Here is an 18,392-nt window from a genome sequence, read left to right as displayed (position 1 = left end):
TTTGACTTAGTCGTCATTATGCCTTAATGCTTTACCTAGACTTCCTATAATTTTTATTTTTGAAGTGTTTTTTTAACCTGATAGCTGAATCGACTCGATGGCACTGGGTTTTTTGTTTTTTTTTTTTTGGGGGGGGAGCTAATATTTCATTTGTAATCCTTGAGTTCTGTGTGTTTTAGAATTTGCCATTTAGAAGAAGCTGATCCTTTTAACTCTGAATAATAAAGTGGGCTGATTAGTGTTTCAGTTTAGCTTTCCGCAGTTACATTTTAGTTTGTAATCAGTTCTTTTCTTTTCACCATAAAGGTTTATTTCTGAAGGTTTACGTAATTATTAATATTAATGGTTAAAAATTCAATCTTAGTTGCTTATTATTTTTGTGTCAATTTGAAGATGGCATAAACCAAAACCCATTGCGTAGATTCGGACTCATAGTGACCCTATAGGACAGAGTCGAACTGCCCCACAGGGTTTCAGGGGAGTGGCTGGTGGATTCAAACCACTGACCTTTTGGTTAGCAGCTTGAGCTCTTGGGCACTGCGCCACCAGGGCTCCTGAAGATGATATAGCCATATAGAAAATACTTAGAAGTAGCTCATTTTAAAGTTTATTCTTTTGTTTTTCTTCCAGTGATATAGTCACTTAGCAAGCATTGACTCAGTTATTCATAGTCTTCAATATTTATACAAGGCAAAGAAATGGAAGAAGGGGAAGTGAGATGAGAAAGGAAATTAGACAAGTGAATCAGAGGGCAAGAGAAGTGAGCAATGTAAAAGGGGAAGGAAATGAGGGTAAAAGCACATAGGCCTTTCCTTCACATGAACAAAGGAAACTGCAGTCATAATTACAGACGGGACAAGGTCTTAGAGAGGTTTTTTTTAGTGTTCACACGAGCTAAAATGCAATGCAAATATTTAAATGATTGTTGTAGATATATTGTGTCACCTTGGTATCTGTTTTAAATTTTTTTAATTAAAAATTTTTAAAAATTTGGTGAAAGTATACACAGCCAAGGATATGCTATTTCAACGAATTCTACATGTACAATTCTGGGACCGTGATCATACTCTTCAGGTTGTGCTACCATCCTCGCTGTCCTTTTCCAAATTATTGTACTGTCATTATCTTAAACTCATCGCCCCCAAGCTTCCCGTCCAACCTTGTGAGGCCATTGTTAATTTGATCTCACATAAATAATTCTTTGAAAGATCACAATGCTCAAAGCAGAAGTACTTTACTAATTAAGGTAAGCTATTTTTTTATTTTTTGGTTCAAAGAAGACATCGAGATAGTTTTGGTATAAAGATTATCTCAGGGTAATAGTTTCGGGAATTCATCCAGCCTCAATGGTTCCAGAAAGTCTGGATTCTATTGACAATTTTAAATTCTGTTCCTTTTTTTTTTTTTTAAACCCCTTTTGATCAGGATTCTTGTATAGAACTTGATACCTGCTTTGATGTTAGTTTTCTGGGTCACTTTGTTGTTACAGAATTGTCATTTTTTACTTGTGTAAGTGAATTTAAGCATATCAGCAGTGCATACATGGTGCTGTACCATGGAGTTTAACTTAAATAAAACTTTTTAGAATATCTTAGATATAAACAGATCAAGAGATATTCTTTTTCTTTTTTTGATCCTCATTAATGAGTCAGTTATAATATTGATATTAAATCTTGCCAAAGCAATTAGCTGATTTGAATATAAATTGAGTGTTTCATAATGCCTTCTTTTGCAAAATGATTTAAACAGTTAATATTTAAAATTATTTAATATTACTAATAATAATTAACATTTACTGATGACAATTATTGGTGGTTATAATGTGCCAGGCACTGTATCAGGCACTTTATTTACATTATCTCTTTTCGGCTTCACAGTAGCCACAGAAGGCCAATGTTATCTCTATTTCAGATGAGTAAATTAAGGTACACAGAAGTTATGTAACCTGAGTAACTGGCATAATGTCACAAAGCTAGAAAATGGCAAAGCAAGGAAGGATTCAAGTCCAGGAATGCCTGACTCCTCAAATCCATCCTCCTAGCTTCTAAGGCTGTCCATTCTGCATAAATTAGGAATAACTCGTTGATATTGAATCAAACCATCTTTATTTGCCAGGAAATACAAGTGTCCCACCAGCAGAGAACAGAAAAAAGCCTCTTTGTTGCCTCTCAGTTTAGCCTTGGACTTGGATAGGTCTCTACATGACTTTTAGCTTTTTGCCTCGTTTATGACTTAGAAGTTGTAGAAGTGAGCAGATTATGTTTAAAAATATAAAACCGTTAGAAGTATGTTATAATTCATTTCTATCTTCATTTTTTTTAAATCATTTTTCCTTCTTATAAAATTTCTCTTCGTGGAGGGCTTTTCTCAAAAAAAAAAAAATACATTATTAGAAATTTTGGCATGTGTACTCATTCAAGGAACTAAGGTTTTTTTTCTACATAGAAAGTTTCTGAACCATTTCTTCCATGTCTTTTCTCATTCCCTTCCACTACCAATCCTCCTCTCAATTAAAGTCAGAGGCTTTCAGTGATCTTCAGGGATATAAGCATAATTAGATTTTTTTATCTTGGTCAAGTACCAGTCAAGTTTTCTAAATTATCTGTGACAGAACAAAAATTTCAATTAGACTATGACTTTTTCCAAAGACTGACAAAGGTTTTATATCATGTCAGCAATCTGTAGTCTATATGCTTTCTCCAATTTCACCATAGGAAATTAGTATCTCACTCTCTCATTGTTCTCAAAGGCAAATATGAATGCCATCAAATCTTGAGAGATTTGCCCTTGCCTCCAGAATCAAGTACAAGCTCATTAGCGTGGCATGCTGCACTGTCAAGACCATTACCAGAAGCTTCTGCTTCATCTTCTGACACTCCTCGCCTTGTACTTTAGCCTCTGGTAATGTTGAATTGCCTAAGGGTTCCCTGAAGGCAACGTTACACCTCTGCGACTTTGCTCAGGAGATTCCCTTTCGTGGAATGCCCTTCGCATCTAGTTGACTCTTATTCATCCTTCAAGATACCACACAGGAGTCAAACTTCTCCAGAAAACTATCCTTGAATCTCCAGTTGTTGTTAGTGTCCTTCTTCTGTTCTGGCATAGTCCCTCATGCACACCTCTGGCAGAACACTTACCTTATTAATTAAAATCATTTGCTTAAGTGTTTGTTTCCCTCCTTAAACAGTAAACTTTTCAGGGCTAAGATTGGTCCTGCTCATTTTTGCCTCTCAAGCTCTTAGCACAGTGTCTGAACATATTAGGTGATACACAAATATTTGCACTAAACTGAACTTCTGGAAGAATATAGAATAGAATCTCAGAACACTTTTTTCACTGAGTACAGTTTACCACATCCTAGCATGAGTGATGCTACCATATGTTCTGTGTGCTAGGGGACCTGTCCTCCTTTATGAATATTACCATATCCTTTGGGGCTTAACAACAGTTCAATAATTATTTGTTTAATTAAATGAATGTATTTTAGTCATTGTTGCATCCATAAAGTACCCAGATCTCTGGACTGCTGATTTGATTGGACGTTGAAAGGGTGCCAGAGGTTGCAAACTGACAGTGGGTGTACCATATTCAGCTCGAAGACGTGTTGTGTTTGTTTGACAAACTTTGAGCCAATATTTAACAGTGTTGCAAATGAAGATCCAGATTTCTGGCTTATCTAAAAAAAAAATCAAAAGGTAATATAAGTTTGTGTTCCCCACATGGCAGTACTTGACTGAAACTGAGTATTGGCTTCTTCCTTTGGATGGGACATGTTTCTATGGTTCACTGTGGTCACCATGGTTCACTGTGGTCACCACCACTCCTTGTTGAATCCTTGAAACTCAGGTTGCGTATCCTTTCTGTTTATCACAACACATGTAAGGTTTTTCTTATTTAACATAAATATTTTTTTTTCTAGAAAGGAAGACTAGCATAGTAGTTTAGGGCATGGCCTTTGGAGCCAGATTGTCAGGGCTCAAATCCTATCTCTGCTATTTATTAGTCACTTTCTCCCTCTGTGACCCTTAGCAAGTTACTCTGCATGACTCAGTTTCCTCATCTATAAAATGGAAATTAGAATAGAGCCTCCTCATAGGGTTGTTGAAATGATTAAATGAGTTATTATATGTAAAGCACATGAAACTGTGCCTGGAACATAGTAAATACTATGTGTGTTAACAATTGTTGTTGTTATTTCTGCCTCTCTGAAATGTGGGAAAATGAAAGACAAATCAAGAGAGGGCTTTCAAGAATGCATGTCTTCAGAAGAGTAAGGAATAATTCTGCTTGTTGAATATACTGGCATCCAGCCTTCTTTGCTCATTTACATTATTGCATGTACCTGTCGGCCTTTGAGCTGTAACACCTTATGAAGAATATGGCCCTAATAGCCCAAAACTATAAAATGGTTCCTGAGTTGTGGCGTAGAAGCATATGCTCTCCTTTTCCTTTCCTCGTAAATAAAAATCAGCGTTCCATTTGTAAAGCGTGTGTGTTTATCTTAAGTTGAATGGCAGCTGCAATTACTGGCACGCTTTATTTTAGGGGAACATGCAGAATTCTTGGATTACAACAGGTGAAGATGCTGGGGTGGATGAAGCTGCCAAGAGACCATTGTCCCAGTGCAACGCGGATCCAGTCAAAGCTGCATCTGCTGCTGAGGCTGAAAGATGGAAAGTAGAACTGGTGAGGATTTCGTCGCTTCCCTCTTCTGCATCGCTTTCGGTTCACCGCTTGGGTGTTATGTATTTAAGGCTTTGATTGCTAATCTAGGTATGGATACTAACAGTTTGTGGAAAATTATATTTTCTTTCCCAAATTGAAGAATCGTCTGAAAACTACTATTTAATAAATATGAGAAGAAATGGTTATATTTTGAAAAATAAGGCAGAATGATAATTTATATAAAAAGCATAACTGTCGAGTTTCTAAGTTGTCTTTGCTATCTTAATTTCTGTATAGTAAGAAAAGTCAGTGGGAAGCTAGGCTATCACCAGGCTTTTTAATCAGAGGAAGGGAGGCTGGTTTTAAGATTCAAATATTTCCTGACAGCCTCATGAGAATATACTTGGCAGATACTCTTAATATTTGTGTTGAGGGCTCAACTGTTTTTAAGGATACAAATTCAGGAAAGAGCCAAACTCTTTTCTCAGAGACAATAAAATACAACACTATAGATTGTGGGGAGAATTTAAATTATAAATGCACACAGCACTAAAGTAAGTATTCACTAAAATGTTGCCTGTAAAAAAAAAAAAATTGCCATCGAGTCAATTCCAACTCATAACGACCCTACAGGACACAGTAGAACTGCACCACAGGGTTTCCAAGGCCGTAATCTTTACAGAAGCAGACTGCCACACCTTTCTCCCTAGGAGCAGTTGGAGGGTTCTAACAGCAGACCCTTTGGTTAACATTCCAACGCTTAACCACTGAGTCACCAGGGCTCCATTCTTTAAAGATTATAACCCGTTGCCGCCACCCAGTCAATTCCGACTCATACAGACCCTAGAGGACAAAGTAGCACTGCCCCATAGGGTTTCCAAGGCTATAAATCTTTACTGAAGCAGACTGCCACATCTTGCTCCCATAGAGCAGCTGCTGGGTTTGAACCTGACCTTTCAGTTAGCCACCCAGTGCTTAACCATTGTGCCACCGGAGCACCTTAGAATAAATAAAGAGTATTATTAATTTTCTTATGAGATCAAATCACTTGTTAGGATTCTATTCCTCTACTCTCATTAGACTTTTTGTTGTTGACGTGTGAAACATTGAATATACGAGAGATTCATGTTAGCCTATATAGCTAGCAGAACAATTTTTTATTAAAAAAAAAAAAAAAACTACACTAAAACCTTAGGTGTCTGGTCTTATTATGTTAATAATTAATTAACAGGTCTATTATTCCTCCTGACTTTTGTCTGTTTGTTGTTATTTAATTATGCCACCTCTATTCGATACCTACTATATGCCAGCACTATCTTGGGAGTTACCAACCAAGGAAAGTGCATTTTCTCTCCCCTGTAAACTCACAAGCATGTAGGGGAAAAAGACTCAAGATAAGTGGCAGCACAGCAAAAAGTGCTAATATAGGTACTGACAAGGAGTCCTGGCCACACTTAGGCAGGAGAGCTTAGGAAGGGATGAGGGAAGAAGAAAAAAGGGACTCAATCCAGGAGGGGAAATTGCTTGGTCTTAATTCTGTTTTAAGACCAAAGGATACTTTTAAATCCTTTGATCTGTGTAACAAACCTTTTTTTTTTTTTCTTGCTAACTGGAAGTCTGGCTTGTATTAAATTTGACAGGTCAGAAAGATCAGCAACGATGAAAGAGCAAGAATGACACTGTAAATGGAATGCTTCCAGGGTAATTCAGAATGAATCATAGTTCAGGCTCTTATTATCATTTACAGGTGTTCCTACAGTTTCCTAAAGGCTCTCTTTGCCTTCCCTCTCTTCCCTATCTCAAACCCTAAGCCAAGCTTTATTTTACATTTTAGGGAAGAGTGCCTTCCTTTAAAAAAGCTAAAAGACTAAATTGTATCTTTTTTTCCACCAGAATAATCTATGGTCTGAAACCCAAACCAAACCCATTGCCGTTGGTTGAGTTGATTCCAACTCATAGTGACCCTGTAGGGGTTTTCCAGTCACTGCCCCTTCATTCCCTTAAAGCTAATCACTGTCCTACTTTCGATGGCACTGGGTTTTTATCCTACTTTATGAGAATTGCCCAAGCATACATCCCTAAACACTCTGCTTGAGTTCTGCCTGTTTGTTTGTTTTTAATTATATAAATGGAATCATATAGTATGCATTCTTTTTCGTCTGGCTACTTTTGTTCAACATCATTTTTGTGAGATTCATTCATGTTGTTGCACGTGATAATCTTTTGTTCATTTTCTTTGGTGGGTCTGCTATATGAATATGCCACAATTATTTATTCATTCCACTGCTGTTTCCAGTTTGGGACTGTTGTGAATATCATATCTGTGAACATTCTTTATATTGGTGTGCATTGCATATATTCATGTGGGATATGTACCTCACAGTGGAATTTTTGGTCTTAGCATATATTTATGTTCAACTTCAATAGATAATGGCAAACTTTTCCAAGGTTGTTTTATGAGTTTACACTCCTACCAGCAGCATGTAAGTGATAACTATTGTTCCACATTTTTGCCAACACATGGTATTGTCAGTTTTTCTTGTAGGCTTGTAGTGCTATCTCGTTGTGGTTTTTATTTTGCATTTCCATGATTACTAGTGTGGGTGAATATCTTCTCATATTTATTGGTTATTTGATATCCTCTTTTGTGAGGTGCCTGTTCAAATTTCCTGTGTATTATTTTTATTGAATTATCTGACCTATTGATTTATGAGGGTTCTTTATATATTCTGAATACAAGCCCTTTGTTGTTTATATGTATTATAAATATATTTTCCCATTCTGTGACTTACCTTAGGACTCTCCTGGTAGCTTTACCTCCCTTCTTTTCCTTCCTTCCTTCCTACCCTTTCTCCCCATCTCTCTTTTTTTTCGATCAATAGAATTTCGACTCCACAGCAACTAACAACAGTATATATACCTCACTAACAACAACGTACCTCACTAGAGCAATTATATGTAATTGAAATTATTCTTTTGCCTTTCCATTCCTTCCTAAAATATAAGCTCCTTGGAGTTAGCAGAAACTCCATCTTAGATATCCCGTAAATATTTGCTGAATGAAAGGACAATTGGATATCAGCAGAGCCTTGTAGATAGTGTGTCCATTTGGCCTGTCACTATGTGACTCGTAACTTTATCTTTTATCGTCCATCCAGCACATATTTATTGTATGTCACATATACAATAGGCACAATGGAGGATTCCAATGTATATGTAAAATTTGATCCTTGCCCTCATGGACCTTACAGGTTATAATTGAATTTTTCCTTTTAAGAGTAAAATACGATCAAAGCAATTTTAAAAAACAAATTTTTTTCCAGTAATCATCATTTTTGCATCTTTGCAGGCATTCACCTAAGAAAAATTAAAAATTTTAAGGGGACTAGGAAAAGTGTCTCCTGAAAGGATGAATATTTTTTTTTCCTTCTTGGGTAAAAAGAGACAAAAATATTGAGTTTAATGTCAGTAATTAAAATTTGCTTGTAAAACACAGGACATAGGGAAATACACCTATAATATTTTTTTCTTTTCTGAAGGAGAGGCTAAAGCTTATTTACATGGACAAGAGTGAAATCCTGGAATCTCAATTGATGTTTCTGAGGTAAAGTGGAATCATCCATTTAATGTCATAGCAAAAACATAATGATCTTAAGAGATTATATTTAAATGTTTGCTGGAATGCCAGTTTTAGTCAATATCAGAATTATATGATGCTATTTTGTATTATACGCGATACAATTTTTTTTCTCAGATTATTAAAGGGTAAAGAAAGGGGCATGAAATTGTGAAGTCCTTTTCCAAATTCCATTTCAAAGAACCATGAGCTAAACTATAAGTTTTATCCCTTCTTCAATTTTAAAATATTTGTGCTTTCTCATAAAAATAAGAATTACTAGCTGCTCTTACAGAAATTATGATTTGAAAGTAAATTAAGTAGTAAAAGTAAAACACTCCAGTTTTCAAATTACATGCAAATGTTCTTTTCTAGGCAATTATTCTTCATTTAATTTTAAAATTGCAACAGTAATATAATAGCTTGAGTGTATACATGATGAACTTGCATATGCATTAATTTGATATACATGATGAATTTTCATATATTTTTAATATGTTTTGAAAATCTCTGGTGCCCAGCTACTACCAATGACCTCCCTGACAAGGAACAAAACAGAGAGTCTCGGACAGAGCAGGAGTAAAATACAGAACAGGATTCAAATTCACGTGAAAAGACCAGACTTAATGGTCTGACAAAGACTGGAGGAGCCTCCAAAACTATGGACCTCAGATGCACTGTTAACCCAGAACTGAAACCATTCCCAAAGCCCATTCTTCAAAGATTAGACAGGATTATAAAACAAAAAACAATACACGTGAGAAATGTGCTTCCTTACTTCAATCAGATATACAAAACCAAACGGGCAGCTCCAGCCAGAAGCAGGATGAGAAGGCAGAAAGGGACAGGAACTGGTCAGATGGACGCAGAGAACCTGGAGTGGAAAGGGGGAGTGTGCTGTCACATTGTAGGGATTGCAACTAATTCCACAAAACAATACGTGTATAAATTTTTGAGTGAGAACTTAATGTAAGCTGTAAATTTTCACCTAAAGCACAATTAAAAAAAAAAAATCCCCATAAGACCTATGTTATAGATTAATCATTAGTGATTTATCATATGAGGTGCCTCTTCAAATTTCCAGAAATTAATTAATTTTTTTAAAGCTTATTTTAAATAGTGGCAATAAAGTAAATATTTTAAAAAGGGTCTAATTTTTGCTTTCTTGCATTTATCTTATTTTTTTATATTTTGATTTCTATTGTGATTTGATTCTTTGGTTTTTGAAGTAACATATTTCTAGGTCATTATACCTATGCAGATGTGACTTATTTTGTCACATTCAGAATTCAAACATGCCGTCCTTAATTACATTAACATATCAAGTTGTAATGAACTAGACTTGTTCTCTGCCTTCTGTTTTTTAGTTTTCTTTTGGCATAGTGTAAGATTATTAAAAGAGGCATTTTGTTAAAGATAAAATCACTACTCTTAGAAACTCTGGCTTAATAGCGCCTTTTTCTTTTTCATTTTCTCTTTTGCCATTTCAAGTAAGCAAATCTCCTTGAGTGTTTTGGGTTTGAACCTGACAGAAATAGTAATGGAGACCCTTTGACTTTGGAATGTGCTCCCAGAGTTCTTTTTTAAAGGCTTTGAAAGTCAGACTTTCTCCACATGATACTTGGGAGAAAACTTCTTATGTGGGAGATATTATCTTGGGCATAGGGCAGAACAGCTCCCCCCCTTTTTTTAACCTCAGGCTGTCATCAGATTAGCTTGTCTTCTAACACTTACATTGCCTATGGATCCTTTCCATCTCCCCCAGGCTGCCTGAAAGCCCCCAAATCCCAAATGTTGGGGTGGTGTATGACAGCCAGCTGCCTGGTTTGTTGGCTTCTCCTTTGGGACAGTGAGCAAACTGGGATAGCTCTAGATCCCTGAGTATAGTAGAAACTTTAACTCTAGGGAGTAGACTAGTCCGGAGATAAAGTGCCTGCCTTCAGTAGTTCGAGAACTTAAGGACAACTTTCTCCTTTTTGAGCTCAGAAGTTTGTTTGCTTTTTAAACATACAGTAGGACAGTGAGGTCCAGGCAAGGAAGCTCCATTGCCCAAGTTGACTTTCTAAAAGTTTTTCTCAGGGGATGGAGAAAAATATAACCTATACACTTGTCACTTAACCTTAAATAGCCAACTTGAAGAAAAACTTCACCCAGGGGCTATCCTGTAAAGTAAAAACAAACAAACACAATTTCCCATCCCTTTCTTTTAGCCCTGGTGGTGCAGTGGTTAAAAGCTCAGCTGCCAACCAAAACGTAGGCAGTTCAAATCTACCAGCTGCTCCTTGGAAATCCTATGGCGCAGTTCTCCTCTGTCCTATAGGATCACTATGAGTCAGAATCTACTTGACGGCAACAGGTTTGGGTTTTTTGTTTGTTTTTCTTCTTTTAGCAAGCTGCATGCTTCTAGTTAATAGCGCAGCTGCCTATAACTGCTTATGACTGGCAAGTTTTATATAACTTCTTTCTTTAGCCTACTTTTTTTTTAACAGCTCTTTGTAAGATAGTGTCATTAGACCTTTTTTTTTTTTTTTAATATTTTCCTCCTGAAGAAAATGAGCAATAATAGATTAGTCATGGATAAAAATCCATACTCTTTATGGTGATCTTTGATGGTATCCTTTACAAATTGTACTTTAAGGGGTTGACATTTGAAATAGGGTATTTCCGTCACTTTAAGAACGTTGTGTTATGCCTCCTCCATCCCCTGTATTAAGCAAAACTATTTAGTGTTTGTATTTGGAGTTGTGCTTTTGTTTTGTGGGTAACGTAAGTAACAGAGGTGGGATCCTGTGGAAAGACAGCCAGCATCAGAGCCAGATGAATCCGTGTTAAACCCTTATAAGAACTTGGGCTAATTATTTTATATATCCAAGTTTCATTTTATTGAGCATATCAATATAGATACCACACCTACCTCTCAGGGCTGTAATAAGAATTAATAAGGTGTTATATGTAAAACACCTTGTATGATGTTTGGCTAATAAATGATAGCAGTAGTAATTATCACTATTATGGTACATTTGAAAGTTGTGGACTTTTATGTGGTCATTTCCTAGAATTGGTTTTCTGTTTTTTTCCCACTTTTTAGGAAAGACTTAGCTGAATATCAGAAAAAGTGTGAAGACCTTCAAGAACGACTAAAGCATAAAGAGTCTCTTCTGGCTGCTAATATTTCTAACCGTGTTGGTGGCCTTTGTTTGAAATGTGCTCAGCACGAAGCTGTTCTTTCCCAAACCCATAACAATGTTCACATACAGACCATTGAACGACTGACTAAGTAAGTATGCTTATACGCACCAGAGTCTTTGGCAACATAGAAAATTATGTCTTTAATGGGACATTGTGTATTCTTATCCCCCATGCTAAATCAGATGTGATTAATATAAGCTTCAGATAAAACGGATTTTAAAAGATTCCTTCATGGTAGCTTTATTGATGACAGAATTGCGGGGGGAGGTGGGGTTCTGCTAACTGTAGGTAACCATGTCACTTTGGACAAGTAATTTTATTTCTCTTGGTTTCAGTCTTATCTGTGAAATGAGAGAACTGAACTAGAGAATCTTTATAGTTCTGCCCAGCTCTGTGAATCTGTGGCTGTACATTCAATCCCATTAACAAAACATAAATTTGGAAGGTGTTCTTTTTACTTCCACACGTCTTGGATTATCCTGCTATAGTTTAAGTAGAGTCAGTTATTACCACGTCTTCATTGTATGCCTGTTGTGAAGAATACTATGAGTGCACGGGCATAAGGACCCACTATGTTGTTGTTCTCGAATTATTTGCTCAGCGTACAAATTGAATAAGTACGGTGAAGGGATACAATCCTGACACACACCTTTCCTGATTTCAAACCACACAATATCCGCTTTTTCTGTTTGAGCAACTACCTCTTGGTCTATGTACAGGTTCTGTACGAGCACAATTAAGAGTTCTGGAATTCCCATTCTTCCAAATGTTATCCATAATTTGTTATGATCAACACCGTTGAATGCCTTTTCATAGTCAATAAAACACAGGTAAACATCTTTCTTAAGGAAGACCAAAGAAGAATTGACGCCTTTCAATCGTGGTGTTGGCGAAGAATATTGGATATACCATGGACTGCCAAAAGAACAAACAAATCTGTCTTGGAAGAAGTGCAGCCAGAATGCTCCTTAGAGGCAAGGATGGTGAGACTGCGTCTTACATGTTTTGGACATGTTGTCAGGAGGGATCTGTCCCTGGAGAAGGACATCGTGCTTGGCAGAGTACAGGGTCAGCAGAAAAGAGGAAGACCCTCAACAAGGTGGATTGACACAGTGGCTGCAACAATGAGCTCAAGCATAACAACAATTGTAAGGATGGCGCAGGACCGGGCAGTGTTTCGTTTTGTTGTGCATAGGGTCGCGATGAGTCAGAACCGACTTGACAGCACCTAACAACAACAACAAACATCTTTCTGGTGTTCTCTGCTTTCAGCCAAGATCCATGTATAATCCATTCTTTCTGAATAGTGCAAAGCATTTTCAGATGTTTATGAAAGCATCCATAGGTGGTAGAAAATAGGTCACGGTATTTCTTGATTGTGAATTGCTCTGTAGTTTAGTATCTTAGTTATTTCCTGCAATTTTATTCACTTCTAGGGGATACCTTACTATGTAACTGTGGTAAAGTTATTAACCTCTTGTGCCTCAGTTTCCTTGTTTTTAAAATGAGGATAGAAATACTTAACTCATAAGGTAATTTTTGGAAACCTTGGTGGTGTAATGGTTAAGTGCAATGGCTGCTAACCAAAAGGTCAGCAGTTCAAATCCACCAGGCGCTCCTTGGAAATTCTATGGGGCAGTTCTACTCTGTCTTGTAGGGTTGCTATGAGTTGAAATTGACTCAACGGCAATGGGTTTGGTTTTTTTTTTTTTATGAGGAGTCATTGTGAGAATACCTATATAGTGGTTAAAACAGCCTCTGCCATATAGTAAGTCCTCAATAAATATTAAAACTCTTCTGTACTTACCATACTCCAAGAATAATCAATAAGTCTGATAGCTATGGTTTCCACACATGACTAACCTATTAGCTGTTATAAAAATTAAATTCCTCCAGTTGTAGAATGGTATTTTTTATGATCTGTGCTGATGATCCTTTTTTGTTGTTGTTGTTAACTGTTAAATACATTTTTAGATCCAAGTAATATATACCGAACATTAACTATATGTTCAAAAACCATGCCAGGCTATTTAAAAACATAATCTCTGCATCCTAGAGAAGCTTGTGTGAGGTAGATATTATTACCTTCATTTTAAAGGTAGGGAGACTGAGGCCATGAGAAGTTAAAAGTGTTCCTGTTTTTATTGGGAAAGAAAAATAGAATAACACTTAGCAAAAATAAATTCGGGATGGCTTAAGAACTTGGATATAGTTCAGACTATAAAAGTACTAGAAGAAGATACAGAAAAATATCTTTATGACCTTGGGCTAATTATAGTCTTAAAACATGACATGAGAAGTGAAAACCATAGAGGAAAAGATACATTTCTTTAAATTAAAAAAAAAAAAAACTTCCCTCTTACAAAATATTAAACATTATATTAAAAGACTGAGAAAAATAGTTGCACCATGTGTAACAGAAGATTGGTACAATGTATAAAGACTTTCTTTTGAAACATACAACCAAGAAAAAAAAAAAGAAAGAAACTAAAACCAAAATCAAACCCATTTCTGTGGAGTTGATTCTACCTCCTGACTAGCCACGAGCAGAGTGTTACAGCGTAGAACTCCGCTCAGGAGGGTTTTCACAGCGGTGACCTTCTGGAAGCACGTTGTTAGATCTTTCTTCTGTGGCACTGCTGGGTGGATTTGAACCCCAACTATCTGTGCCACCCAGCAGCAACTACCCAGTTGCAAAGTACATTAAGAGTAGAATTTGATGACTAATAGAAGAAGATGTCATCAATGGAGAAGGTATTCATTCTGTGAGTATTCAAGAAAATACAATTAAAAATTTTTTAAAAACCCACCATATTGGCAAAAATGAAAGAATGATAATAGCAAAGTTGGTAAGTTCATGAGTAGGTGAATATTTTCATACCCTGTTTGTTTTTATTTTTTTTTTTTATCTTTGAGGGGTGAGAACATTTTAATTTATTAATAAGATTTGGATAGCCTCCTCCCACCCCATCAGAAGCTAGCCTAAGGGCTGCCCTGGGAGAGGAAGAGAGTCCTGGAGGTTAGAGCCCCCAGATGGAGAGGGAGTGGCAAAGGGCCAGTGTAAGGAGACGGGGGCAGGTCCTAGAGTTCGAAGAAGCTGGTCCTGGGCTCAGCAGTTATTGGCAGAGCCTGGAATGATGAGTAGGGTGGCTTTCTCAGGTCAGGGGTTGTGCTTCTGACCGGACTCACATTTGCATTTACTACTCAAAGCCAGCATGATTCCTGCGATGTACAGAAGCCCTGCACAGATCATGCCACCAAGCTGGAGGCCTTCCCAGTCAGAGTAGAAGGGGTTATCTTTATCAAGGATGTCACTGGCTTCCAAGGCCCCATGTCACTTCTTCCATGTCACAAATCAGGCAGGGCAGGGACAGCTGTGTTGACAGGTTACTAAGACTTTCTGTGCGTCAGCGTTTTGAGCACCCCACACCTGAGAGGTGGCACAACTACTATGGAGGGTGATTTAGCACTATCCATTAATATTTTGTGCATTTCACATTTCATGATGAAACACTGATAGGGAATGCTTTTGGTAGCATTGTTTGTAATAGTGTGAGCAACCTGAATATCTTTTAACTACATATGATTTAGCTAAACATGATTTAGTCAAACTATGAAATACTACACACAGCAAAAGACAAAAAACAAGAATGAGGTAGATCTACCTGTGCTAATGTGGGACAATATCCAACATCTGTTGTTGAAAGAAACAAAACAAGATGGCCAAAGATGCACCCGGTGTGAAAGCATGTGTGTTAAAGAAAAAGTCCACACACAACCATACGTATTTTTCTCTAGAGTCATACGTATGCGTAGAAAAGCATAGACAAAGATTTGAAAGTTTAAATGCTAAATATTTAACAGTGGTTTCCACTGGAGAAGTAGAAGAAGGCATTACAATCGGAAGTATAAGCCTAATACGTCCTTAACCGTACTGACAATTAATTTTACAATGAGAATGTAATAAATTAATTTAAAAAAAGAAAAAGCATATTCAAAATCACATAGATTAAAAAATAACAGAGTTTAGAACTAGGTAGTCTAGCAAAACCAACCAAGAAATAGAACACAGGGTTTTTGTTTTTGTTTTGTTTTGTTTTCCTATTACATTGCCTTCCATATTATCATTGTAGATAACGAGAAAAATATTTTTAGAAAGAACCGTTGGTTCCAAGTCTGGCGGTCATTCAGAAATTACATTCTTGCTCAGTTATATATTCGTTTGTCTCTACCCTAAATTTGAGCTCTTAGCCTCTTAAAGTAAATGTCGACCTTCTTAGAGCAATTTTCTGCTTTGTCAGCATATCTTTGACTCATGTTCTTCTTTAGCAACAGAATACAATGAACGGTTTTTGCTTTTATTGTCTGTGGAAATCTTTGACTATATGACTCGCTTGGCCTAAGCTGGTGTGTACTTCTTTCAACTTCTTAATGCAGGATGTTGAATACTGAGTGCCATGCTGACTTTGAAGGGTAGCCAACACTTTTTAGGTTTGCCTATCTTTTCCGCATAGTTAGAAATCTGACCCCCTCAGTACGCTGTTATCACAGCATTTCCTGGCTTACTTTCATATGGAATTTATATATGTATATCCCAAATGCAATAAATCAGGAGAGCACCCTGGCCTCTTTTGGAAGTGTGGTGTTGTGACAGCAGCTAAACCTCCTTCATCGCTTCCTTTAGCATGTACTATATTGAATGAATTACACGAGAATGAGTAATGCAGTGGACAAGGAGGGGATCAGGTAGGACTTGGAGACAAGACCATCCATATTTGTGATGTTTTGCTAAGACCTTAGGACTTTCTGGAGACTATACTTAACAACGGTCGATGACATTGGATATATTTTTAAAATTGATATGGATGTCTTCATAGTGTTTCTGAACTTCTGCCTTTCGCTCGGGCCTCACTGTACCATGAGGCAGGTAAGGGAAACAGTAACCTCTTTTTCTTAGTCAATAATCAGAACATCTAGGATGGTAATTGAGATGGAACTGTTGTATATTAAATTCCTTTCTGTTGCACGTAGTATCTTGGAGAAGTTTCAGTGTACTTTTCAAAAAGGAGAAGTTATTGCTACTGTACTATCCTGGGACCTCAGTCCAGCTTGTGATTTTGGGATGGATCATTGGCAGTGTTCCTTATGGTTGGCTTAGCAAGATTATAGCCAGGAACTTCCCAGAAATGAGGAACAAGGAACTGTTGTAGTCAGCCTCCTAGACTTGCTTCTTAAAAGCAGTGGTAGTAATGCTTTGAATGATGCTTTGTAATGCTAAACATTGGTCATAACTGTGGAATAACTTAGAAATTATAAGGCATTTTTGGGGGACTCCATATATCAAGATAAAGCTATTGCATACCTATCAAACCAACTTTCTCTTTTTCTTAATCACTTGGCCAAGGTTTTTTAGGGACTTTCTCGGTTCTTTTTGCTCTGACTGTTGCACTAAATTCCTTAAATATTACATGCTCACTAGTGTTGTGTAAGTCCATGCTTTTTCATTCCAGAACTGACACCAAGCTCCTTACCTCATCTTTCTGCCTTAGCTGCTCTTTCATCTGGATCATGAAATGTTGCAGCACCAAGACTGTTTTGCTTGCTTTGCTACAAAAAACTGCTTTACCACACCCATCGAAACATTCACATGATGCTGGTGAGCGGTCACAGAACTTCTGCTGTAGGACATGGTGGTTTGGAGGAGTGCCCGCTCACTCTACATGTTATCTGTACAACTTCCTGGTGTGAAAGACTCACTCAGGCCTGTGGACTGGGCACCCTGGAGCAGGCCCCAGCTGACTGTGTTGTTACCCTGGATGGCTGGAATGGACTGTTGCTGAGGGACAGCCCAGAGGATCTCGAGCCAGATGATGAGTACATTGTTAGACCCAAAAGACAAGTGTGGGGCTGAAAATGGGAGATAAATCAAGAAGGTGACGGCTGTAGGAATAGGTAGTGTGGCTGTGGTGTGTGCTGAGGACACAACTGCCATGTCAGAGCTGCTGCTACTCTTTTTTTGGAGTGCTTGCTATTTGGTATAGGCTATGTTAGAACAAAACAAAACAAATACCAAAATGTAGCCACAAAGTGAATAATCTTAACTTGCCAAAATGGCCCCTGTACCTGCAAGTGTAGGTGTCACTTAGGACGATCTCCTGGACTACCCAGATGGTCTGAGGGCCACCTTGAAGCATATAATGTATTTGCAGGTTGGAGTGTATCAGTCTAGTGGTTACACGGATTTTTCGTACAATTATTTGATGGTCTCATTGTTGAACCATGAATTTAACAAGACGTCAGTGTTTAGGGGTTTATCTTTGGTGATCATCTGTTGTTCAACAGTCAGATGTTGAGGAGTTAATATTCTGAAAAATTTTTGATCCAAAGGAAGCTAAACTCTTCATTTCCAATTCCAAATAGCCTAGTGACTTTTTAAATTTAGGTAATAAAATCTTAGAACTTGAAGGGAGCTTAGCATCACCTCTTTTGATGCTCACTTATAGCAGATTTTTTATTCATTTGTTATTTTGTCATTCATGTCATTGAGTATCTGCTGTGTGGCAGACACGCTGCACTCTCAGCAAGAGGATATTCTGCAGGACATTAAGTGTGTTAAATATAAGTCCCCCTCATGGAGAAATTTGTTAGATTTTAATCCTGCTGTGATATGTCTATGGAGCCCTGGTGGCTCATCCGTTAAAGCGCCTGGCTGCTAACCAAAAGGTCATTGGTTCAAACCCATTCTGCAGGAGAAAGATGTGGCAATCAGCTTCCGTAAAGATTTACAACCTTGGAAACCCTATGGGGCCGTTCTACTCTGTCCTGTAGGGTCAAAACAATTTGGAGTCAACTCGGTGGCGGTGGGCTTAGTGATATGTCTACTTATATATTTATAAGCACAGAGGTTTTTTTCTTAATTCTT

General features: G+C 37.4%; 1 protein-coding gene and 1 pseudogene across 8 annotated transcripts in view; one reads left to right on the top strand and one right to left on the bottom strand.

Annotated features, from left to right (window-relative positions):
• The window catches only part of SDCCAG8 (SHH signaling and ciliogenesis regulator SDCCAG8), a 242,418-nt gene that overhangs the window by 28,867 nt on the left and 195,159 nt on the right, over nucleotides 1-18,392 (top strand). For 6 of the 8 annotated variants that reach the window (XM_049868124.1, XM_049868126.1, XM_049868128.1 and 3 more), the window contains exons 6-8: nucleotides 4,546-4,686; nucleotides 8,205-8,269; nucleotides 11,370-11,558. In XM_049868124.1, the coding sequence (XP_049724081.1) occupies nucleotides 4,546-4,686; nucleotides 8,205-8,269; nucleotides 11,370-11,558 (395 nt within the window). Of the gene's footprint in view, nucleotides 1-4,545; nucleotides 4,687-8,204; nucleotides 8,270-10,508; nucleotides 10,638-11,369; nucleotides 11,559-18,392 lie in introns of those variants that run through there. The other 2 variants (XM_049868131.1, XM_049868130.1) reach the window with 2 other exon arrangements.
• Nucleotides 14,580-14,804, bottom strand: LOC126066660 (FXYD domain-containing ion transport regulator 4-like; annotated as a pseudogene).

Source organism: Elephas maximus, chromosome 24 (genome assembly GCF_024166365.1).
Source record: "Elephas maximus indicus isolate mEleMax1 chromosome 24, mEleMax1 primary haplotype, whole genome shotgun sequence".
NCBI lineage: Eukaryota > Metazoa > Chordata > Mammalia > Proboscidea > Elephantidae > Elephas > Elephas maximus.
The sequence above is the reverse complement of the archived record's forward strand: the minus strand, read 5'-3'. Positions and strand labels throughout refer to the sequence as shown.